General features: G+C 39.8%; 1 protein-coding gene across 1 annotated transcript in view; it reads left to right on the top strand.

The window, feature by feature from the left end:
- Positions 1-26,737, top strand: part of NIPSNAP2 (nipsnap homolog 2) — a 40,026-nt gene continuing 13,289 nt past the window's right edge. The window contains exons 1-7 of the mRNA XM_023246264.2: positions 1-166; positions 16,910-17,049; positions 17,132-17,177; positions 20,594-20,688; positions 21,024-21,094; positions 21,882-22,022; positions 23,062-23,093. Coding sequence (XP_023102032.1) covers positions 75-166; positions 16,910-17,049; positions 17,132-17,177; positions 20,594-20,688; positions 21,024-21,094; positions 21,882-22,022; positions 23,062-23,093 — 617 coding nt within the window. The 5' untranslated portion in view covers positions 1-74. The remainder of the gene's footprint in view (positions 167-16,909; positions 17,050-17,131; positions 17,178-20,593; positions 20,689-21,023; positions 21,095-21,881; positions 22,023-23,061; positions 23,094-26,737) is intronic.

Below are 26,737 nucleotides of genomic sequence, written 5' to 3'. Positions count from 1 at the left end.
GGCGGCGGCGGCGGCGGCGGCGGCGGCGGCGTCAGCGGCGGCCCGGGCGGTGGGAGCCCAGGCGCCAGAGCAAGATGGCGGCGCGAGTACTGCACGCCCGCGGAGCGGCTTGGGTCGGCGGTCTCCTGCGGCGGGCCCCCCCCTGCAGCCTCCTGCCAGTGCTCCGGTGAGCAGCGCCGCCCTTTCCGGGAGCGGCCGGGGAGGGGCCGCCGCGGGGCAGAGGGCGCGGGGTCCCCGGCACGGGTCTCCGCCCCGGCCCGGCAGCGCTCCCTCGGGGCAGAGCCGCAGGGGTTGCGGGGCGGCAGGGGCCGAGGCCGCTGTCGGCCGGGCCGGGCCAGGCGGGGGAGCCTTGGCGGAGTCGGAGCGCCTTCCCGGCGGGCCGGGCTCAAGGTCACGGCGGGGACGGCGCTCGGCGCCAAGGCCACGTCCGCCTGCCGTGCGGGCTCGGCCTTCGGGACCTTGACCCTGCGCGACCCGCGCGGTGGCGGAGGGCTGGCGCGCGGCTGAGGCTCCAGCCCTGGACTCGGCCTCCGGCTTCTCGCGGGCGCCCAGAGAACGCTACGTGCCCGCGCAAAGCCTTGATGTCCGCATCTGCAAATGGCAGTAGAGATACTACTCACCTCTTTCTTAGGTTGTGAAGAACTAAAATAACGCGTTGTCCCGTCTGAACCTTCAGTGAAGCACAGGGGGAGTGGTGGGGAGGTCTCAGTGCTACGAACAGCCTTTGACTTGCGTTGAAAAGTAGGTAACGGATCAAAAAGTATGAACAGTTACCAGCGCTAAGTAGGCGTTGGGTTCAAGTTTACACGTTTTTTCCTAACCTCATTGGATTAAGTATTCGGTTTTCTGAATTCATGCCTTTGATGTATCCATGTCCTATAGTCCATGTTCAGAAACCAAGCTCATAACTAACTTACACGTAGATTTGCTTTATTGTTTTCTTTACATTGGATAATTTAAACGTTTTCTGTTTGTGGTTAAATAATGAGCCTCTAGAAAATTCAGTTGTCAGTAAAGGAACTGCATGTTTGTTAAACTCTTACTATGGGCCAGAGAGCTTATTTAATTTAACCCTAGTAGCAATTTTAAGAAGTAGTAGGATCTGCATTTTGCAGATGAGATGGAACCTCAAAGCAGGTGAGACACCTAGCTAGAAAAGGCATTTGACCTCAAGTTTGTCAGGCTTCAGGCTCAGCACCCTTCTTAGGACTGATGCCCAACTTGTATTTCCAAATTTGATGTTTATGTTTCCAGTTTGATTAACAAATCAACCTCCTTTTTTCTGTTGCTGAGCATCTACTGTGTGTCTTTTTTTTTTTTTTTTCACACAGGTGATATGAGCCTGTGAAATTCATATTTTCTTCTTTCCAAAAAAGACCTCTGAGGCTGAACGTATTCACCCAAAAGACTCTAAATACTTTACTACTCTTGGACACTAAAGTGCCCAAGGTCACAAAGCTAGTAAACTGGAGATTTGGACCTGGGTCTGTCCAGTACCCCCACGTCCTGCTGGGGCCGAATGCTTTTGAATCTAAAGTCCTTATCTCTGTCCAGCCTGTTGGCTCTGGGATTACTTTCTCAAGCCCCCTGTACCGTTGGACCACTGCCCCTTCCTGGGTGCTAATCTGCCTCAACTGTAGGTGTTCTTTAGGACCTAATGTAGACCCAGTTGATTCATTTATTGTACAAATACTGAATGTAAATGATGTCTTTGAAGTCTTGTGAAACTCAACATAATAGCCATGGTCACTATCTCCAGGGAGCCATGGCAGAGGTAAAAACTCATAGAGACTTACAGATTGAGGTAGGTGGTATGAGAGAAGATCAGGGAACCTACTACATGAGATCATGGAGGGCCTCCCCAAGAATGTGACGTTAAGCTGACATTTGAAGGGTCAGTGTGCAGCAAAGCCCTGACTGGGAAGGATGAAGGCATACTGGGAAACCCCAGAAAAGTCGAGGAAGAGAGGAGCCCAGGAGTGAAGGGAAGAGTGACTAGAGGACAGGTGGCAAGGAGCAGGAGCTGGATAATTCCAGGTCTCACAAGCCATTTTAGAGAAATTGGATTTTATTCTGAGCACCATGGAAACCATTTAAAGATATAAATTCCAGTGTGACATGATCTGCTCTGTGTTTTTAAAATATTAGTCTGGGGGCACCTGGGTGACTCAGTTGGTTAAGTGTCCGACTTGGCCTCCTGGTTCTTGAGTTCGAGTTCCGCATTGGACTCTGCTGACAGCTCAGAGCCTGGAGCCTGCTTCGGATTCTGTGTCTCCCTCTGTGCCCCTTCCACACTGGCGCTCTGTCTCTCTCTCAAAAATAAATAAACATTAAAATTTTTTAAATAAATAAAAAATATCAGTCTGATTTTGGAAAGGAGACAGAATCATAGGTAATGGCTAACTGGTCAGATGCTGGTGCCATTTATGGAAAGTCATTTGTTCCATAAGCATATGAGTGCCCACTGTATGCTGGGCGCTGTTGGGTCCTTGCCATCTGGGAGCTTGCTCCTAATTCAGAGAAGGAAGAACAGTTGTAGGGTGTGGAGGGGGGAATCCAGAGCACTTTTGAACCTGGTAAAGTTTGAGATGGCTGTGAGCTATTCAAATGGAAAGGCGGTTGGCCTGTTTGATCTATAGGACTCCTCAAAGGAGATGTCTGGACTACAGGTTACATTTGGGAGCTGCTGGTATATAGGAATGCTAAAAGTTGATAGATCCATGGGTTTCATTATACTGCTTTGTATTTATTTGAAATTTTTCATATAGAACATTTTTTAAACCCATAGGAATGGATGAGGTTGCTTGCAGAGAGAGTGTGGATAGAGAAGGGGTTGAGAAGCAGGCCTGAGATGTGTTCACAGGCTAGATGTAGGAAGAGGCAGCAAGGGAGACTGGGAGAGAGCAGCCAGTGAGGGCACTTTGTGGCAGTGCCCAGGGGGAGGTATTTCAAGGAGGGAGCTGGCAACTGTGCCAGATGCTGCTTAAAAGTTAAGATGACAGAAAACTGGATTTGACAACAGGGGTCTGTGGGTGACCTTACAAGAGGGGTTTCAGAAGGGAAGGAGGAGTCTTCCCAGGAGACTATCTTGCCAGCACCTCTTCTCTGCTCAGTGCCAGGCCTGGGGTCTCATTTGCTTAGTGGACATTGCACGAGTATCCTACAGGTGCTTGGGTTGCTTATGCACCTAAAATTGAACTCCTCTTCCTCCTGTAGAGCTTGCTCCTTCTGGGTTCTCTCTCCAGTAGTGGCACATCTTCCCTGTAGTGGCCCCAAGCCCACCCCCTCCTGCTCTCTCCCATCTAGCCAGCTACAGGATCTGTCAGTTCTCCCTGCAGTGTGTCTTCACTCTACCTTCTCTCCCACCACTCCCCTCACTTAACTGGTGGCAACACTTGTCTGGAGTCCTGTGAAGGAAGGGTAAGGTCTCGAACCTGTTGGTGAAGGGGACAACTGAAGAATTCTGTGCAGAACTTTTTCCTGTTAGAAAGCTCTGACTTGAACCTTGACTGGATCCCAGTGCCTCTTTTTCCCATACCACCCCACCCCACCCCACCCCACCCCACCCCACCCCTGCCAAGAAAAACTGTAAAAGACATTTTGGGAACAGTTGGGGACAGTTTAATATGGAGTGGATATTAGAATTATTCTTTTCCTCAGATGTGAAAATCGTATCATGGTTTTGTCTTTGTTCTTAGACGGTGCATGCTGAAGTTTTAGGAATAAAGTGTCATAATGTCTGTACTCTACTTTCAAATGGTTTGGTAAAAATAAAAAAGCAAATATGTACAGAGAGAAACTTAAAATTGATAAAATGTTCATCATTCTTTCATCTAAATGCAGGGTATAGAGGCCTTCATTATACTGTCCCTTCATCTCTGTGTTTGAAGTTTTTAAAAAATTTTTTTTCCAACGTTTTTATTTATTTTTGGGACAGAGAGAGACAGAGCATGAACGGGGGAGGGGCAGAGAGAGAGGGAGACACAGAATCGGAAACAGGCTCCAGGCTCTGAGCCATCAGCCCAGAGCCTGACGCGGGGCTCGAACTCACGGACCGCGAGATCGTGACCTGGCTGAAGTCGGACGCTTAACCGACTGCGCCACCCAGGTGCCCCCGTGTTTGAAGTTTTTAAAAATGAAGAGAATAGCTCTCTGTAGCAGCAGTGTGGAAGACAGGTTTATTGGGGTGGCAGGAGGCTTGGTGGTGAGTAGAGGAGTGACATTGTTACTACTTTAATGCTCGACTCTTCTTTGAATCAGGCCCTTCAGCTTCCTCTCTCCTCTTCATCTCTGGCTATATTCACAAACTCCTGGCTTTGGCAGGTATAGGTCTACTTCCTCTCATGGGCGTCTATCTACCTGACAAGTGTTCCTCATCTTTCAGGGCTTCAGTTCAACAAGTACTCGTTCAGAGAATTGGTTCATCTCTTCCCCCACCTCTGCCCCCACCCTTGTCACAACCACCACCTTATGTAGCCATCAAGGAGCTTATCTCATGTTGGGCTGTGATCATGGTTGTCTGTCTGCTCCCACTGACAAGTAGCTCTGTGAAGTCAGGGCCAGGTTTATTCATCTTTATATCCTTGGCCTGGCTTGGCATATGCAGCACACAGTCAGTAGATATTTGGTACTCAAATGAATGAAGTCCATTTCACCCCTGCTGCCTCATCCTGTGGTCTCAGCGCTAAATGTATTTCCCACCTATGGTTTGCTCCAACTAAACCACAACACTGTCTGTCTAGATACCTAGTCAGGGCCTGTGCCTTCTCCTTTTCACCTCAGGAATATCTTTTGAAGATATTCCTTCCCCTTCATCCCCACTGCCTACATCATAGCCTAGAACCATCTTTTAGGCTATCTGGTGAGTATCGAATGCCTCCTGTGTGCCTGGCACTGCTGGCCTTGACAACCAGCAGAAAGCCCAGGAGCCACGCTCCCTGCCTTTATTGCTGCAGTCCACCTGCCACACCACTGCCAGGCTGCTTTACACACCTTGATCTTTTTTTGAAAACTTGCTAGTATCTTACCATGTACCAGGTAGAATCCAGCTAATGGGCATGGTGTACAAGGGCCTGACCCCACGGCCCCGCCCTTGCCTTCCCACTCTTTCTCTCACCGTCCTCCACACCCTGTTCTCCTGCCTTACCAAGCTCTGCTGTTCCGGAAATATGTCATCCAGTTTCATGACTCCGTGCCCCTGGACATGCTGTCCCTTTTGACTGGAATTACCGCCTGCCTCGTCCACCTGTCTGTGTGGTCCTCCAAGACAGAGCCAGAATGTCTCTGCTGGAGTTCCTCCACTCCTCACAGGCCAAGCCAGTGGTTCATTCCCACAGGATGTGTGTGTAAATCTGTGGTATCTGAGACCAGTCTGGGTGTTTACTGTGTTTTTCCTATGAGACTAAATAGGTGAGGCATCTGGCTCATCTTTACATCCACAGAGTCTGGCAAATAATGCTAATTCTATTTAAAGTCTGATGTTTTGGGGGGTGCCTGGCTGGCTCAGTCAGTAGAGCTTGCAACTCCTGATCTCGAGTAATTTCCAGTACCATGTTGGGTGTAGAGATTACTTAAAAATAAAATCTTTGGAAAAAAATGATAAAAATAAAGTCTAATGTTTTGTGGAACGTGCTGCCCCTACCCCACCCTCTGTTAAGTGCCACACAACAGATGTATGATGTTATAAAGACTACTTACTGATCGTGCAGTTTGTCATTCTCAGTAAAGAACCCTAGCCCAGATCCTATCACCCTGACAGCTGTTGGCATAGCTCCTTCTACTCCTTTCCGTGATTCAGCTTGGACAGCTAGATGGACCGGGCACACTGGGCAACTTTGGTCACCTGACACTGAAAAGATTCCCGAGTTTGACAATCAACTGGGGGTAATGGCGGACTGGACTGAACTGTTTTTCATTTGTCAAGACAGTTGCTACCCAAGCTGACAAACAGATACCCTCAGGTTCTTGTGTGTGTCTCATGATGCTGACTATTTCTTAGGCTTATCTTTATATTACAGTGTTTTCATGTCCCTTACCTCATTTTACCCATCTTAAAGTAAATCTCTTTGGTGTTATTAAAACCTGGGAGAATGCTCAGCTGGGGAGATTTATGTTTGGGAGACATCCCTTATTAGTGAGAATATTTTGAACTTTATAGTTAGATCATATTTTCATTTTCATATTTACATCATATTTTCATAGGTTTATATTTTCATTTTGCTACTTCTTAGCTCATGTCATTTAACCTCTCTGAGCCAAGCTTTAAAATGAGCTAATACTTACCTTGCTAGACTGTACTGAAGATTGAATGAGATGACATAGACAAGCTGCCTAATTCAGTGCCTAGCAGGAAGTATGAATTTATTAATTTGTAATTCCCTTTCATTCTAAAGAAGAGGAACAAAATTATTTTGGGATTTTCCCCTTCCAGATTTGATTTGCTAATAATTCTGTATCATGCTTTCTTATTTTTAAAGTATTAAATGCCATAGAAATTAAATATCTATATGTACACATGATAATGCATGTCTATGCATTTCTGGAAGGACCCATTAAAAACTGTTAGTAGTGGTTGCTTAGGTGAATATTTGTTATTTTAAATGAAATTCCCTAATGCTGATATTTTTAGAAACTTTCATTGTACCCCTTTCTTAATTATTCATAATAGCTTTTCCTAAGCTCTTAACATTTATTTAATACCCCCAAAACTTTGTAAACACTGTTTCTGTCTAGTGAACTTAAAATCTAAAATGAAGAAAAAACAGGAATTATATAGTCTCATTAACAAATCTTAAAACTTTCTCCTTTTTGTATCATTAATTTTAATGCTAGCCATTGTATTCATGATACTATTTAGCAAATATCCCAAAATGTGATATGTTTGAAACACTTTAAACAAATTGACAAATGTTTTCATTTTTATTGACATAAGTTTTACCATGACTGTTTGGAGAATTGCCTTCTTCAGAATTTATTTATATAATCTAATAGTTTTATATATAATTTATTGCTTTTAACTTTAGGTTTGTTTTTATTGAAAAAGTAGTTTTAAAAACTTAATTTTTTAACCTTTCACTATATATCAGGTGCCGTCCTAAATGCCTTAAACAGTTTTACTATAGGGCTAGATATGTACTTAAAAATATGCAAAAGTAAGGGATGCCTGGGTGGCACAGTCAGGTTAAGCCTCCAACTCTTTGATTTCCGCTCAGGTCGTAATCTCATGGTTCATGGGTTCCAGCCCCGTGTAGGGCTCTGTGCTGATAGTGCGGACCCTGCTTGGATTTCTGTCTCTCCCTCTCTCTGCCTCTCTCCCGGTCTCTCGCATGCGTGTTCTCTCTCTCTCTCTCTCTCTCTCTCTCTCTCTCAAAATAAACATTTATATATATACATACACACACACGTAAAAGTAAAAGCACAGCATAAGGAATATAGTCAGTGATACTGCAACTGCATTGTAACAGGACAGATGGTAGCTACACTTGGTGAAAATAGCATAATGTATACATTTGTCAAATCACTAGGTTGTATAGCTGAAACTAGTGTAACATTGTGTGTCAACCGTACTTAAATAATAATTATAAAATACACACATGTGAAAAACACAATACAGGTGTTACATGAGTAAAGCTGTGTCTCTTCTACCTTAACTCTTCCCTCCCTGAGAGATACCACCATCAATACTTATTAATTCTAGGACATTTTAACATACAGTAAAAGAAATGTGGGAGAAATTCCAACTTGTTTTCACAAATGCCATTTAAACTATTTAATGCCATTTAAACTATATTTTTGTCCTATGCACTTATAAGAAAAATTACATGTACAGTACTAGTATAAATTTATTTTACCTGTTAAATATGAGTTTGCTGCTTTTTTTTTTAATTTTTTTTTCAACGTTTATTTATTTTTGGGACAGAGAGAGACAGAGCATGAACGGGGGAGGGGCAGAGAGAGAGGGAGACACAGAATCGGAAACAGGCTCCAGGCTCTGAGCCATCAGCCCAGAGCCATCAGCCCAGAGCCCGACGCGGGGCTCGAACTCACGGACCGCGAGATCGTGACCTGGCTGAAGTCGGACACTTAACCGACTGCGCCACCCGGGCGCCCCGAGTTTGCTGCTTTTTAATCTTTGAAGGATTGAAAAAGTACTTTTATATTTCTTGATCATTATAGAAAATGTATTGTTAATATTTGTGTAATATTTGCATATTTGTAAGCTTAGATCATTCAGGAGTCTTTTTATTTGGTTTTTAGCTATTTGTTTTTACCTGGTTTTTAGCTAATATACAGTGTTTTTAAATTAAAAACATTTTATGGAAAGAAAATTGCTGTGTAATGGTTGTTGATTTTTTTTAAAGCCACATACTCTTTTTATTATTATTATTATTTTAATCTTTATTTATTTTTGAGAGAGAGACAGCATGTGAGCAGGGGAGGAGCAGAGAGCGAGGGAGACATAGAATAGGAAGCAGGCTCCAGGCTCAGAGCTGTCAGCCCAGAGCCCAACGCGGGACTCAAACTCACGAACCGTGAGATCATGACCTGAGCCGAAGCCGGACGCTCAACCGACTGTGCCACCCAGGTGCCCCGGTTGTTGATTTTTTTTTTTTTTTCAAGGTCTCATTCATTTTTATTGTTGAATGACATTCCATTGTGTGTACACACACACACACACACACACACACACACACACACACATATCTTCATCCATTCATCTGTCGATAGACACTTAGGTTCCTTCCATATGTTGGCCGCTGCAAATAAACATAGGTGTCCATATGTCTTTTCCAATTGGTGTTTTGCTTTTTCTGGGTAAATACCCAGTAGTAGAATTACCGGATCATATGGTATTTTTACTTATAATTTTTTTTTTAATATGAAATTTATTGACAAATTGGTTTCCATACAACACCCAGTGCTCATCCCAAAAGGTGCCCTCCTCAATACCCATCACCCACCCTCTCCTCCCTCCCACCCCCCATCAACCCTCAGTTTGTTCTCAGTTTTTAAGAGTCTCTTATGCTTTGGCTCTCTCCCACTCTAACCTGTTTTTTTTTTCCTTCCCCTCCCCCATGGGTTCCTGTTACTTTCTCAGGGTCCACATAAGAGTGAAACCATATGGTATCTGTCTTTCTCTGTATGACTTATTTCACTTAGCATCACACTCTCCAGTTCCATCCACGTTGCTACAAAAGGCCATATTTCATTTTTTCTCATTGCCACGTAGTACTCCATTGTGTATATAAACCACAATTTCTTTATCCATTCATCAGTTGATGGACATTTAGGCTCTTTCCATAATTTGGCTATTGTTGAGAGTGCTGCTATGAACATTGGGGTACAAGTGGCCCTATGCATCAGTACTCCTGTATCCCTTGGATAAATTCCTAGCAGTGCTATTGCTGGGTCATAGGGTAGGTCTATTTTTAATTTTCTGAGGAACCTCCACACTGCTTTCCAGAGCGGCTGCACCAATTTGCATTCCCACCAACAGGGCAAGAGGGTTCCCGTTTCTCCACATCCTCTCCAGCATCTATGGTCTCCTGATTTGTTCATTTTGGCCACTCTGACTGGCGTGAGGTGATACCTGAGTGTGGTTTTGATTTGTATTTCCCTGATAAGGAGCGACGCTGAACATCTTTTCATGTGCCTGTTGGCCATCCAGATGTCTTCTTTAGAGAAGTGTCTATTCATGTTTTCTGCCCATTTCTTCACTGGGTTATTTGTTTTTCGGGTGTGGAGTTTGGTGAGCTCTTTATAGATTTTGGATACTAGCCCTTTGTCCGATATGTCATTTGCGAATATCTTTTCCCATTCCGTTGGTTGCCTTTTAGTTTTGTTGGTTGTTTCCTTTGCTGTGCAGAAGCTTTTTATCTTCATAAGGTCCCAGTAATTCACTTTTGCTTTTAATTCCCTTGCCTTTGGGGATGTGTCGAGTAAGAGATTGCTACGGCTGCGGTCAGAGAGGTCTTTTCCTGCTTTCTCCTCTAAGGTTTTGATGGTTTCCTGTCTCACATTTAGGTCCTTTATCCATTTTGAGTTTATTTTTGTGAATGGTGTGAGAAAGTGGTCTAGTTTCAACCTTCTGCATGTTGCTGTCCAGTTCTCCCAGCACCATTTGTTAAAGAGGCTGTCTTTTTTCCATTGGATGTTCTTTCCTGCTTTGTCAAAGATGAGTTGGCCATACGTTTGTGGGTCTAGTTCTGGGGTTTCTATTCTATTCCATTGGTCTATGTGTCTGTTTTTGTGCCATGGTTGTTGATTTTTTAAGCAAAAAAAGAAAAAGGTTGCTAATAAACATTTGAGATTTAGAGTAGTATTATTTCTAAAGCACCATAGTTGAATAAGAATAGTAATTTAAGGGCACCTGGCTGGCTCAGTAGAAAGAGCATAGGACTCTTGATCTCAGGGTTGTGAGTTCGAGCCCCACATTAGGTTTAGAGATTACTTAAAAATAAAATCTTTAAAAAAAATAGGAATTTGTATTATTGTTATATAGAATATTCAAGTTCAACTCATGAAGCAATGGGGAATTTTCATCTGAGAGTTTTTCTTACCTCTTATTTAAATTCCAAGTCCTCTTCCTTAACACCTGAGGTCGCTCTCTTTTCCTACACTTGCTTTGTGGTGTCCGTGTTCTTAAGCAGGCCTGATAAGCAAATTGAAAATAGTCCGTAGAAAATCATGTAGTGTTTCCATAGAAATCTCCCAGAAAAGCCTCACACCAACCTGTCAACATCTTGACCTTGCTTTGAAGCATTAGATAAGATCCTAAGCATTTATAGTAGCCATTTGGATTCCCAATACATTATTGCTCCTAGCATGATCTAGCAAAGGGCAGAAAAGAGCACTTATGTGCAGATCAGTTAAAGATCAGAATTATAAGGAGTATGCCATAATAACCCTGGCCAGAGATGATGGTCATCAGTTGTAAAAGGGAGTGTGCAAGAAGAATGGGACTGGACTCAAAAGGCTATATTCTGTATCACTCCATAAATAAGACATTTTGGAAAAGGCCAAACTATAGGGATATAGAACAGAGGAATGGTTGTTAGCAGTTGGAACTGGGGAGAAGGGTTGATTACAAAAGGAGTGGGAGATAACAGACTTCCAGGTATGGAATGAATAAGCCACTAATATATTAGATACTGCATAGGGAATATAGTCAATGGTATTATAATAGCCTTATATGGTACTTGGTGGTGGCTACACTTGTGAGCATAGAGTGACATATAGACTTGTTGAATCACTATGTTTTACACTTGAAACTAATGTAACAATGTATATCACATATTTCAATTTTTTTTAAAAGGGAGTTTAAGGGAGTGAAGGAACTGTTTCATATGGTGGTAGTTACATGACTTTATGCATTTGCCAAACCCCTGTAGAACTATGCCAAAAAAGTAAATTTCACTGTATGGAAATTTGAATCAAAATGAAGAAGATAAAAGCACACAGCTTGTCATTGATTGGGTTTTGTGAGATTAGGAAGAGGATAAGTCTCATCCAGGTTCTAATTTTTTTTAATTGAAGTGTAGTTGACATACAATATTATACGAGTTTCACATATAACTTAGTGATTCAACATTTATATACATTATGAAATCACCCTAAGTCTAGTTACCATCTCTCACCATACAAAGTTATTACAGTATTATGACTACATTCCCTATGCTGTATTTTATACCTTCTTGTTTATTTTGTTAATGGAACTTTGTACCTCTTAATCCCCTTCACCTATTTCACCCTTTCCCCCCAACTCCCGCAACTACCAGTTTGTATACTGTATTTATGAGTATGTTTTCTGTGTTCTTTGTTAATTTGTGTTTTAGATTCCACATATAAGTGAAATTGTATGTTATTTGTCTTTCTCTGACTTATTTCACTTAGCATAATACCCTCTTGGTCCATCAGTGTTGTCACAAGTGGTAAGATTTTATTCTTTTTTATGGCTGAATAATATTCCTGAGCATCTGTGCGAGTGTGTCATATATGTATAATATAACACATAGTTATATATGTATACAACACATGTTGTATATGCATATGTACACCACATCTTCTTTATCTGTTTTTCTACCAATGGACTTAGGTTGCTTCCATGTCTTTGCTGTTGTAAATAATGCTGCAGTGAACATAGGGGTTCATATATCTTTTCACATTAATGTTTTCATTTTCTTTGGATAAATGAAGTGGGATTGCTAAATTGTATGGTATTTATATTTTTAATTTTTTGAGGAACCTCTACACTTTTCCATGGTGGCCGCACTAATTTGCATTCCCACCAACAGTGCACAAGGATTCCCTGTTCTCCACATCCTCACCAAACTAGCCATTCTGACTGGTATGAGGTGATATCTCATTGTGGTTTTGATATACAGTTCCCTGATAATTTGTGATATTGAGCATCTTTTCATGTGTCTGTTGGCCATCTGAATGTCTTCTTTGGAAAAACGTCTATTGAGGTCCTCTGCCCATTTTTTAATCAGATTGTGGGTTTTGTTTTGTTTTTGTGGTTTTTTTTTTTTTTTTGATGTTTTAGGAATTCTTTATGTAGTTTGTATATTAACCCTTTATCATATAGATCATTTGTGAATATCTTCTCCCATTCAGTAGGTTGCCTTTTCATTTTGTTGATGGTTTCCTCTCCTGTGAAAAAGCTTTTTAGTTTATGTAGTCCCACTTTCTTATTTTTGCTTTTGTTTCCCTTGCCAAAGAGACAGATCCAAAAAAATTGGTAAGACTGATGTCCAAGAGTTTACTGCCTATGTTTTCTTTTAGGAGTTTTATGGTTTCAGATCTTACATTTAGATCTTTAACTCATTTTGAGTTTATTCTTGTATATGGTGTAAGAAAGTGGTCCAGTGTCATTCTTTTGCTGTAGCTGTCCAGTTTCCCCAGGACCATTTGTTGAAGACACTATCCTTTCCCTGTTGTATATTCTTGTCTCCTTTGTCATAGATTCATTGATCATATAAGCATGGGTTTATTTCTGGCCTCTCTATTCTATTCCATTGACCTATGTGCTTTTATGCCAGTAGTGGACTCTCTTTTTTTACTATAGCTTTGTAGGACAGTTTGAAAACCAGGAGCATGATACCTACAGCTTTGTTCTTCTTTCTCAAGATTGCTTTGGCTATTCAGGGTCCTTTTGGTTCCTTACAAATTTTAGGATTATTTGTTCTGGTTCTGTGAAAAAATGCCATTGGTATTTTGATAGGGATTGTACTTAATCTGTAGATTGGTTTGGGTAGTATGGACATTTTAATACTATTGATTTTTACAGTCCATGAGCATGGACTGTCTTTCTATTTATTTGTGTTATATTCAGTTTGTTTCATCAGTGTCTTCTAGTTTTCAAGTGCAGGTCTTTCACCTCCTTAGTTAAGTTTATTCTTAGGTATTTTATTCAACCAGGCTCAAATTTTTTAAATCATGTTTTCAGGTTATATACACCTATATACCTTTCCTATAAAAGACTCTTAAACATGCACTTTTAGATATTTTTAAGTATAAAAATAATTATATGTATATGGAAAATTCTCAAATAGTCCAGAAGGTTATACAATGAAATGGAAAATTTTACTCCCACCCCATGCCCAGTCACATTCCCCAGACATTACCACTATTAACAGTTCATTTTGTGTGTGTATTTATGGTACTGCTCTGTACGTGCTTTTTCTGCATAATTTATTCCAGAAATTTCAATATATCAGTGCATGTAGATCTACTTCATTCTTCTTAACGATTGCGTTCTATTCTGATTTGGGATATTCCAAATTTATCTAACCAGTCCCTGTTAATGGATATCTAAGTTGCCTATACCAGGGAAAAACTAGAAACAAGGCGCTAATAAATATTCTTGTGCATTCAATGTGGTGCACTTGTCTAAATATAGCTGTCTGTAGGACATAGCAACTAGTACAATTACTGGGCTGAAAGGCCTACACAGATTAATTTTGATATAGATGATGATGCTACACTGCCCTCTAGGGAGATTTGTAATCCCACTAGCAAGCATTTGGGAGTTAAACATGCACTTAAAAGTTCATGGTTAAAGTATAGTTTGTGACCTCAGTCAAATTTATCCTTTCTGACAGCATGTTTAGTAGAAATTCGGTTATAGATTATAATTAGCAAATTATGTGTCAATTAAATTTGTATTCTTAGGCTTTAGTGAGAGTTAAACTTGATTCTAAGTTTCATTTAGAGGTAAAATAATTTTTTTAAAGAGAGAACTTACTTCATTTTCCCTGTATATTTCCTGCTTATGTATTGTGGTAAAGTATATATAATATAAAACTTGCCACTTTAATCATATGGAAGTGTACAGTTTAGTAGTAGCATTAAGTCAATTCACACTGTGTTGTGCAACCATTACCACCATCCATCTCCAGAACTTTTTCATCTTTCAAACTCTGTGCCCATTAAACAATAACTTTGCATTCTCCTCTCATCTCAGCCCCTAGCAACCACTATACTACTTTCTTTCTCTGTGAACTTGACTACTTTAGGTTACCATGTATATTTTTTCTATGTCAGAAATTGCTTTGGAGGAGGGAAAAACACATAGCAGAAATAACAAAGATAAGCGTATGAACTCTGTGAAAAGATGCTCAACGTCACTATCGTTAGGGAAATGCAAATCAAAACCACAATAAGATATCACCTCACACCTGTCAGAATGGCTAGAACCAAAAAGATAAAAAAATGACAAGTGTTGGCGAGGATGTGGAGAAAAGGGAACCCTCATGCGTGTTAGTGGGAATGCAAATTGGTGCAGCCATTGTGGAAAATAGTATGGAGTTCCTCAAAAAAATTAAAAATAGAAATGCCAAGGGAAATAGGAGGTACAAGGTTTCCAGTTATGGACTTACTCAAGTCACAAGGATGAAAGGTACAGCATAAAGAATATAGGGAAAAAGAAAAGAAATACCATATGATCCAGTAATTCCACTACTGGGTATTTACCCAAAGAAAATAAAATACTAATTTAAAAAGATATATGCATCCATATGTTTATTGCAGCATTATTTACCATAACCAAGATACGGAAGCAACCCAAATGTTTATCAACAGATGAATGGAAAGAAGATGTGTGTGTGTGTGTGTGTGTGTGTGCATATATATATAATGGAATATTACTCAGCCATAAAAACGAATGAGATCATGAGTGCTTGGGTGCCTCAGGGGGTTAAGCATCTGACTTTGGCTCAGGTCATGATCTCACAGTTTGTGGGTTCAAGCCCCACATCAGGCTCTGCACTGACAGCTCGGAGCCTGCTTTGGATTCTCTGTCTCTGTCTCTGTCTCTCTCTCTCCCTCTCTCTCTCTTTCTCTGCCACTCCCCTGCTCATGCTCGCTCTCTCTCTTTCTCTTTCAAAAATAAATAAACAGGGGCGCCTGGGTGGCGCAGTCGGTTAAACGTCCGACTTCAGCCAGGTCACGATCTCGCGGTCCGTGAGTTCGAGCCCCGCATCGGGCTCTGGGCTGATGGCTCAGAGCCTGGAGCCTGTTTCCGATTCTGTGTCTCCCTCTCTCTGCCCCTCCCCCGTTCATGCTCTGTCTTTCTCTGTCCCAAAAATAAATAAACGTTGAAAAAAAAAATTAAAAATAAATAAATAAATAAACAAACAAACAAACAGGGGCGCCTGGGTGGCGCAGTCAGTTAAGCATCCGACTTCAGCCAGGTCACCATCTTGCGGTCCGTGAGTTGGAGCCCCGCGTTGGGCTCTGGGCTGATGGCTCAGAGCCTGGAGCCTGTTTCCGATTCTGTGTCTCCCTCTCTCTCTGCCCCTCCCCCGTTCATGCTCTGCCTCTCTCTGTCCCAAAAATAAATAAACGTTGAAAAAAAAATTCAAAAATAAATAAACATTTAAAAAAATGAATGCAATCTTACCATTTGCGACAACATGGGTGGACCTGGAGAGTTGTGCTAAGTGAAATAAGTCAGAGAAAGACAAATTTCACTCACAGGTGGAATCTGAAAAACAAACAAATGAATGAAGAAACAAACTTTTTTTTTTTAATTTCATTGATTTAAGTAATCTCTACACCCAATGTGGGGCTTGAGCCCACAACCCTGAGATCAAGAGTCACACGCTCCTCCAACCAAAGCTCCCAGGCTCCCCAAACTAACAGTTGTTTTTTTTAATTTTTTTTTAACATTTATTTTTGAGAGGCAGAGACAAAGCATGATCAGGGGAGGGGCAGAAGAGAGAAGGAGGCACAGAGTACAAAGCAGGCTCCAGGCTCTGAGCTGTCAGCACAGAGCCCAGTACGGGGCTTGAACCCACAAACCATGAGATCATGACCTGAGCCGAAGTCAGACACTTAACCGACTGAGCCACTCAGTCTCCCCAAACTGACTCCTACTAAATACGGAGAACAAACTGGTGGTTGCCAGCAGGGAGGTGGGGGGTGGGGATTAAGAGGTACACACTTCCAGTTATAAAATAAATAAATCACAGAGATGGAAAGTACACCATAGGAAGTATAGTCAATAATATTGTCATAACATTGTATAGTGACAGATGGTGACTATACTTAACATGGTGAGCACTGAGTAATGTATAGAATTGTCAAATCACTATGCTGTACACCTGAAACTAATGCAACATTGTTTGTCAACTATACTTACAACTTAAAAAAAAGAGCTCTCTTAAGAGAACCACAAGTTACATCTTTTACACTTTGCTCCTGTTGTTTAGATTGCATGCTATTATAATTGAGAGTGAATGTTTTGTGGTATTCCAGGTTCTGTAACAGTGCCTAGAATAGGTACTCAAGGCATGTTTGCTGGATGGATTGATTTTATAAAAATAATGTAGTATGTGACATTACCTGAAAACACTGAAGTCTTTGTACCACTGATGAGACTAAAATTTTTATATTTGTTATTCCCTAGGAGATTTACGTCCTCCAATAGTAGACCTCGAGAAGACAGCTGGTTAAAATCCTTATTTGTCCGGAAAGTTGATCCAAGAAAAGATGCTCACTCTAATCTCCTAGCCAAAAAGGAAACAAGCAGTCTATACAAATTACAGTGTGAGTGATGGGTTTGCTACCTTCATAGTTGACTTTTTTCCCTTTGTTCATAAGTTTATCGTTGAATTTTCTTTTGTTTCAGTTCACAATGTTAAACCGGAATGCCTAGAAGCATACAACAAAATTTGGTGTGTATACCAAACTATCCTTTACTTGGGGAAAAATAACAATTTTAATATTTGTTGGTTCAGCTAACACTTGATAGCAGAGTGAGATCTTTGATCCCTCTTCTTGAAGCTGAATGATCAGAGGCTCGTAAGTTGAGCTCTGCGTGGGATTGCCAAGGGCATTTTGATTTTAAGGACTCCATGACTAACTCATCACGTAAGCTCTCAGATGTTAGAATGTTCTAGACTCTTAAGGTTGGAAGGAACCTTGTAAGGCTATCCAGTCCATCTACTCGTCCATGCTTGAGTCCTTTCTGCAGACCTTCCTGATTGCCTGTGTTTAATTGCATTCCATCTGTGGAAGCTTTGAATGTTAGGAATCAGAACTCATGTCCCTGTGATCTCTATTGTTTCCAGTTTTACTTCTAAGTAAAACTGCCACATGAAAGTCCTGGATGTATTTGAATATATCTGCCATTTCTTCTCAAGTCTTCCACTCACCAGGATTCAAGTTCCTTCAGCAGATTCTCACGTGATATGAAATGCATATGCTCTTACAGAATTTGTAAACTTTAAGACTAAAGAGAGAATTAAGTGCATTTGTTCTTAAGCCAACAAATTGTATTTTAATGATCAATTGTGAGCAAGTATAATTAAAAAGCATATTTTTACCTTTTATATCTGCTACTTTCATGAGAAAGAAAATGATTTTGTCACCAGAATCAGCATAATTTTCAGATACAAAAACCTTTTGTTACTTTATTTTGGGAGGTGATTCATGAAATATAATATTAGCATAGTTTCTTAATCACCTCAGCATAGTTCTCTTTACTAAAAAAAAGTTCCTAAAATAAAGCAGATGTTTATTTCTAAATCTTTTCTCATAAAATGGAATTTCTTATCTATGCTAATGTTTCCCTGGATTATCTTCCCTGTCCTGTTTGTATCATTTCATCTCTTGTCTCAGATTTTCATCTCCTTTGTATTCATATTTCTATTTGGGTGTCTTCCTCTTCCTTCATACTCAACATATAGAATTACCTGGCTCTTCCTTCCCACTTCCAACATGTGTCAGTCACCATAGTTTTATTTAACCTTTTCCTTAGTTCTTTGCTATTGGTTGCTAAGAACTGTGTTCTTCATTTGACCTGCATTTTGGTTCTATTTCATTTCCTTTCCCATCTCCCTCTCTCTTGTTGAGCCCTATTTCTAAGTAGCCTCCGTGCTGACTGCCTTCCTGGCCTCAAAGTTATACCTGTACCTTATCCCACACCCGATCCATTACTCAGAAGTTTGTCAAATTGATCTACCTGAGTTCTGCTTTCTCCTTCATCATGTTTTTTCCTTCTCTCTGAAACTTACAGTAGCTCCCTGTTTCTGGTAATAAAGACTTAACTCCTGCCTGGTTTTTAGAGGCCCCAATGCTAAGGTTCTGCCTGGCCCATCTGAGTAAAAGTACTACCTGCCTTACAACTTTCATTCATGTAAGGCCAGGGCTTCCAAGGGCTGCTTTGGAGCTCCCAACAAAGAGGATATGACTTTGTGTTGGTAAAAAACCTAGGTCCCATTATCAGGCCCCCAGCCCCTTCCTGGATCCCACCTGGGTCATCTGTGTAGATTTTCTTCTTCTACACTGGCTCCAAATTGGGGTTGTTTACTTCCTGCTCATGTCATGTGACAAAAAGGAATCCCGTTTCCAGTAATTTTACATAATCCATGTTTCCCCACCCCTGATTTCCATCAGTCCTGTGTTATTTCTAAAAAGTCTTTTTTTGGGGCACCTGGGTGGCTCAGTCAGTTGAGTGTCCGACTTAGGCTCAGGTCATGATCTCGCGGTCTGTGAGTTCGAGCCCCACATCCGGCTCTGTGCTGACAGCTCAGAGCCTGGAGCCTGTTTCAGATTCTGTGTCTCCCTCTTTCTCTCTGACCCTCCCCCGTTCATGCTCTGTCTCTCTCTGTCTCAAAAAATAAATAAACGTTAAAAAAAGTTTTTTTAATAAAAAGTCTTTTTTTAATGTTTATTTATTTATTTTTGAGAGAAACAGCACAAGCAGGGGACAGGCAGAGAAAGGGGGACAGAGGATCTGCTGTGCTGACAGTAGCGACCCTGATGCAGGGCTTGAACTCACGACCCATAAGATCATGACCTGAGCCGAAGTTGGATGCTTAGCCAATGGAGCCACTCAGGTGCCCCTAAACATAAGTATTTTTGACCCACTACAATGATCACATCATGTGTATTTTTTGAAGGGTGGCATTTCAAAAATTACACATGGTGTGGTCATTGTACTGAGTCATAAAAATACATGGGTTTTCATTTAGTTAAATATAAGAACATTCTGAGATTTTCTCTGTTAACTATGCATGTATACTCCGTTCTGGTGCCCTAGCATCTGGTGGTGATCAGTAAGTTAATATCACTCAGTGTTAGCAAATCGTTTGAACAGGTTCCATTTCTGACCCTTGATATCCTTTTGCATTTATTGTTGAATTTCTGTTGTACTTTTTCATCATAATTTTTCTATCAAAAAGTGTGCAGATTTTAGCTTTTCTTTTGGTATGGCACAGTTAATGGCTCTTCCCTGTACATTCGAATCTGTACCATAGGAAGGTTTCAATGGATCCAAGTACTGACACCTCTGTTAAATTAATATACTGCTATGACCTGCCATGGCTTTGCTACTACTCCTGTACAATCACTGGTAATGAATTGGGGGTGTGTGTTCAACGTGGGATTATGTGATACTTCCTAAATCCCCTCAGCTGGTTGAATTGAATAGAACCCAATTTATGCTCCATGTTGTATCTTTAATTTGGATTGTTTTGCCATGTCCATGCCCTCTGAGACTGTTAGAGCTGGGTTGCTTCCAGACTGTGTTGTGTTCTAGCTCTTTCTTCTTCCTCCCTTCTTATGGCCAACGTATTCTCTGCCCCTGCCACTTCTGCCTACTTATGCTGCTTCTGTTGTCTCCCCTATCTTAAACATTACTTTCTTCTCTTATTTCTTCCATGCTCTTTTTCTACTGTTCCTGTTTCTCTCCTTCCTACCTTGGGAACCAGCAGAACATAGCTTTTAGAAACTTCACCATTCCTAGGTACTTTTTTTTTTTCCTGAAATAGCAAATAGTAGATCCATGTAGTTCCTGGAACCCTGGGACCTTTTGCTCTTCCTTATCCATTTTTATCACTTTCCTTGAGTTGTTTACAACGATTGTAGGTAGCTGGGTAACAGAAACCTAACCTTACGATAAGTGGGACATTAGAGCATAGTAGAATTCAGCTAAAATGTTAATTCTGCACATTATAGTATCATAAATATTCTGAGGTCAGTTGTTGGAACAGAGTAGATGGCCTTTTTCCTATTGCTGATCATGTGTTGTCCATCTGGTATAATCTTGTCAGTTGTTTAATTGGTGTTGCTATTTCTTCTCTTTAAGTCAAGAGGTGTTGCCAAAGATTCACGAAGATAAGCATTACCCTTGTACTTTGGTGGGGACTTGGAACACGTGGTATGGCGAGCAAGATCAAGCTGGTAGGAAGCAGAAGTCTTTGGAATAAACACTTGTTCCCTAAGCCTTTACTGTTAACGACATACATAATATTTAATGTTTGCTTTTAAAATCAAAGCTTTCCAAGTGTCAGTCTGGTTTTATGGCTAAAGTAGTTTCTCCAGTAATTGATTACAAAAACTACTTTTGTATTGTTTTAACGCTTGAATCTATATTGAAACTTTATGATATACTCGTAGGCTACCACATGGCACATTACAGTTTTGTATTGTGTTAACGTTGTGTGTATATAGAATATTTTCAAGGTAGGAGTGTCATAAAACTCTAAATGTATGTTATCTTTCAAAATATATTTCAGTCCACCTCTGGAGGTACGAAGGAGGCTATCCAGCCCTCACAGAGGTCATGAATAAACTAAGAGAAAATCAGGTAATGATTTTGAAAAAGGTTTATGTATTCAGACTAATACAATAAATGGTAGCACAGAATTAAATGACTCTTTTCTGTCACCATTCTTTAACATTAATACAAGTTTTACTCTTTGGATTCTTGAAGTTGTATTGAAACATAACTAACCCATTGTAATACTGTTAACATAACAGTTCTCACTATAAAATCAGTTGTACTTTGAAACTGAGAAACTGGTACTTTGATGCCAGTAAGTCAGCACAGTAGACACAGCCCTGGATTACCTAACACATACCTGCTTCAGGAACTGTCAACCACATAGTATTTCCTTTGGGCTGACATCCCTGTCCTCCCCACTCCCTTCAGGAATAGGTGCAGGTCAATGAAGAGAATTTTAACAGCCGTCCATTATTAGGAAAGAAAACCTTTGGTGTAGATTCCCTGTACAAATATAAGTGGCTTTGGACTATCTGGTGTTTTGTAGTCTCTATGTCACTTTTGTTAATATGCTGTCAGACACTGTTAGGAGGACTTTAAAAGGTAGGAGATTAAGTTGTTATTTCAGTAGTTAATATTGTTATTTAAGTAATTAGATGGCTGTGTAGTTTGGTGTCTAAATCTGGACACTTTTGAGACTGAAAATGAATGCTTTAGTTATTATGCTGGTTCAACGGGATGTGAACTGGGGCTGTCTTGGGCCACCTGGGGCTCTGTTTTTGATAGTATTCTAAGAGGAACATAAGTGATACTAAAGTGGATTTATATGTAAATCCTAGAAGATATAATGAGCATGTTTTTTCCCTCAAAGGCATTTGTGGAATTCCGCAAGGCAAGAAGCAACATGCTTCTCTCTAGGAAGAATCAGCTGCTGTTGGAGTTCAGTTTCTGGAATGAGCCTGTCCCACGGTCAGGACCGAATATATATGAACTCCGATCTTACCAGCTCCGAGTAAGTACAGAAATACCCACCAGCTGTCCTCCCGTGCTTCTGTGAGGAAGCACTGGCAGCCCAATGCCTACCACACAAGTGGACTTTACATTTTGTGATGTGTTTGGCTTAATATTTTGATTGGCTTATTTTATCCCCTGTCCAGTCCTTCTCTTCTTTCTTTTTTTTAATCTTCTTCTCTCTCATTCCTTCTCTTTTGCTAAGCTTTTATTTTTTATAATCTTACACATAATGTTTGTCATTTGACTTTTTTCTGTATAGCATTGCTATTTTTAAGAGGAAAGACCTAAAATGCAGGACTAGCTATAATACAGAGCATCTACTGTAATTGAACTAGAGCAACTACTTCTCTATATAATAAAAATGAGACTGCTGAATAAGTTAGACGGCACCATAAGAGTCAAAAGGAATAATATTTTAAAACTTTCTTGATGTTTCCCCACTAAGTGACTACTAGAAAGAAAGCCCCAACTTGTTGGGATGAACACTGGGTGTCGTATGGAAGCCAATTTGACAATAATTATATTTAAGAAAAAAAAAAAAGAAATAAAACCCAGATAGCAACATAGCAATGTTGTTAAAAGGAGTACACATCAGTAGATCTTAGTAGTCTAATACTCACCATTATACTGGAAAAAAAATAGTGATGTCCTTGTTAAATTTACTTAAATTGAATTTTTTTTCTTATTTCACCATAAAGTCTGAATGGGTACCAACAACTTAATCATGATTTCAGGACATCTGGAGGATGGGCTCAACTATGGTTTTGATAACCATAATTAGATGACTTACTATAAATATTGTCTTCGTGTATGAAATTAGAATAGAATAGAATAGAATAGAATAGAATAGAATAGAATAGAATAGAATAGGACTCTCACTATGGGATAGATATGTGCGCAGTGAATAATATTTTGTTACATTTTTTATTTTGTTATACTTCATTTTTAAGTTAGTTTTGTCATTTGATATTTTTTATACTGCTGTTCCTGTATTTCTTCACAGAACTAACAAACTCAAAATCCAAATCTCTTTTCAGCCAGGAACTATGATTGAATGGGGCAATTACTGGTAAGTATATTACCAAATGGTGACTTTGTAATCTTATTAATAGATTATTTTAGGCCATAGTGTTAATTCAGGAATAAAATCTGGGGATAAAACCATGATTTGATATTAGACTGTTTTGTTTGATGTTTCTATTACAGAATTTTTCAAACGTATACAGAACTAGAGAGACTAATACCGTGGATCTCCCTGCCCCACCCACCCCCTTCCATTCCCATCGCTTAGTTTCAGTAGTTACCAACACATGGCTGGTCTTGCTTAGGTCTAACTCTCCCAACCCAAATTATTTGAAAGTAAATCCAAACAGCATGTCATGTCATCCATAAATATTTCAGTATATATCTCTAAGAGATAAGGACTCTGTTTTTTTTTTTTAATTTTTTTTAATGTTTGTTTATTTTTGAGAGAGACAGAGCATGAGCAGGGGAAGGGCAGAGAGAGAGGGAAACACAGAATCTGAAGCAGGCTCCAGGCGCTGAGCTGTCAGCACAGAGACCCACACGGGGCTCAAACTCCCAAAATGTGAGATCTTGACCTAAGCCAAAGTCGGACACTTAACCAACTGAGCCACCCAAGCACCTCTATTTTTTTTTTTTAATAAAACCCAGTGTTGCATTAAGTAATTTCATATTCTTGGATATTACCTTTTTTTGAAATGTTTTTGTCACATAAACAGCACCACAATGACACAGTTGCTCGGGGTTTTTTTCTTCACTTAAGTAGCAGACTACCAGCTTTTCCCCAAACTGATCCATAGGTTCATCACAATTCCAATCAAAATCCCGGCAGGCTTCAGAAATGCAAAGGACCCAAATAGCTAACACAACCTTAAAAAAGAACAAAGTTGGAGGACTCACAGATCTCAATTTCAAAACTGACTACAAAGCTACAGTAATCAAGACAGTGTGGTACTGGCATAAGAACAGGTATATACAGATCAGTGGAACAGAAGTGCAAGTCCATAAATAAACTCATAAATATGAATCATTTGTACCAAGTAAATTTTCAACACATGCACCAAGTAAATTCAACACATGCACCAAGTAAATTTCAGCACATGCACCAAGTAAATTCCATGGGGATAGTCTTTTCAACAAAGGGTGCTAAGACAACTTGATATCTTTGCAAAAGGATGAATTTAGACCCCTGCCTCACATTGTACACAGAAATTAACCATAACATAAAGGTTAGAAGCAAACGTAGGAGAGAGTCTTTGTGACCTAGGTTAAGCATATAACACCAAATCCATGAAAGAAAATGATAGATTATAATTTATCAAAATTAAAAACTTTGTAATTCAGAGGGCATCATTTAAAAAATTAAAATGCAAGTCACAAGACTGGGAGAAAATTTTACAAATCATATCTGATAAAGGACTTGTATCTAGTATATGTAAAGTCCTACAACTCAGTAATAAGAAGACAAATAACCCATTTCAAAAATGGACAAAGGATTTGAATAGACGATTCTTCACAGATATACAAACAGCCAAAAAGCATATGAAAAGATGCTTAGCATCATTTATCATAAGAGAAATGCAAATCAAATGAGATTTAAAAAAACCCTAAAACAAGATATCATCTCACACCTTTTATGATGGCCATTATCAAGAGAACAGAAAGTAACAAGTATGGTGAAGATACAGAAAAATTGGAACCTTTGTGCAGTTGGTAGGAATGTAAAATGTTGTAGTAATTATGGAAAACAATATAGAGGTTCCTCAAAACATTAAAAATAGAATAACCATATGATCAACACTTCTAAGTTTCTAATCAAAAGAATTCAAAGCAGCATCTCAGAGATATTTTCCCATTAATTTTCATTGCAAGCATTAGTTACAGTAACCAAGAGGTGGAAGCAACCCAAATATCCATCGAGAGATGAATGGATAAAGAAAATGTGATATATACATATAAGGGAATATTATGCAGCCTTTCAAAGAAGGAAACTCTGCCATGTGCTACAATATGGATAAGCCTTGAGGACATTAAGCCATTCATAAAAGGACAAATAGTATATGATTCCACTAATAACAAAGTCTCTAAAGTAGTTAGAATCACAGTAATGGAAAATGAATAGTTGCCAGGGTCCAGGTGGAGGGGACTTGGTGTTTAGTGAGTATTGAGTTTAAATTTGACAAGATCAAAAAGTTCTGGAGATCCCTCGCACAACAATGTGAGTGCTTGTGACACTACTAAACTGTGAAATGGCTGAGGTAAGTTTAATGTTTTGTGTTTTTACCACAATAAAAAATAAATAATCATGGAATAAATTTTTTAAAAAATTTTTCAGTGGGCAAGGGATTTGAATAGACATTTCACCAAAAGAAATGTATAAATGCCTAATAAGCACGTGAAAAAGTGCTCAACACTCCCAGTCATTAAGGAAATGCAAAGTAAAATCACAAAGAGAGAAGACATCACAAACATTCAGATGGCTTTCACTAAGAAGACAGATAATAACACATGTTGGTGAAGTTGTGAATCACTTGGGGCCCGCATACATTGCTGATGAGAATGTTAAGTGGTACAGCCACTTCGGAAAATAGGCAGTTACTCAAAATGTTAAACATGGAATTACCATATGACCTCACAGTTCTATTCCTAGGTATATACCCAAGAGAATGAAAGCATGCATTCATATAAACTCATATACAGTGATCATAGCATTTCATAATAACCAAATAGTGGAAATAGCCTAAAATGCCCATCAGCAGAGTGATGGAAAAATAGGCTGTGCTGCATCCACATAATGGAATACTATTCAACAGTAAAAAGAAGTGAACTGCTGATATGCACTACAAATATAGGTGAACCTCAATAACATGCTATGTGAAAGAGTCCAAAGCAGCACATATTCTGTGATTCCATTTGTATGAAATATCCAGAAAAAGCAAATCTATAGAGACAGAAAGATCAGTGGTTTCCTGGGGCTAGAGCTGGGAACAGAAAATGATTGTAGATGGGCACAAGGGATCTTTTAGCACAACTGGATTGTGATGATTGCATAAGTCTGTAAATTTACTAAATATATATATATGTATATATATATATATAATATATAAATGTATATATATTTATACCTAAGTGATTTAGGTATATTTATACCTAAGTGATATTTTACAGGATGTAAAATATACCTCAGTAAAGCTGCTAATGATGCACACACCTTACCAAAGAGAATTTATACCATGAAACCAAGAATAATTTAAAAAGAGGACATTGATAAATATAACATAGTTGAGGCTGTAATAGGTGTCTGGCTTCTGCACCCCAAATACCCGGCCCCCATGCCTCTGTTAGAGCACTTGTCACCCCAGTGGAGTCTCTAGTTTCTAGTTCTACAACTCTGTCTACAAGACCTGGCACATCCTGGGTGGTTGGTAAATGTTGAATAGAGGGCAGAAACTAGTGGTTACATAAGAAGAAAAGGTCTTTGCCAAGGCCAGTTGCCAAACTTGTAAACAACTTCTGTGCCTGAGGGGAATAGATTATATATATTCATGCAGTAGAATCTTTTTTTTTTTTTTAATGTTTATTTTTGAGAGAACACAAGCAGGGGGAGAGGCAGAAAGAGAGGGAGACACAGAATCTGAAGCAGGCTCCAGGCTCTGACCTGTCAGCACAGAGCCCTACACGGGGCTCAAA

The sequence above is a fragment of the Felis catus genome, chromosome E3, assembly GCF_018350175.1.
Source record: "Felis catus isolate Fca126 chromosome E3, F.catus_Fca126_mat1.0, whole genome shotgun sequence".
NCBI lineage: Eukaryota > Metazoa > Chordata > Mammalia > Carnivora > Felidae > Felis > Felis catus.
This window is presented reverse-complemented; position numbering and strand designations above follow the sequence as displayed.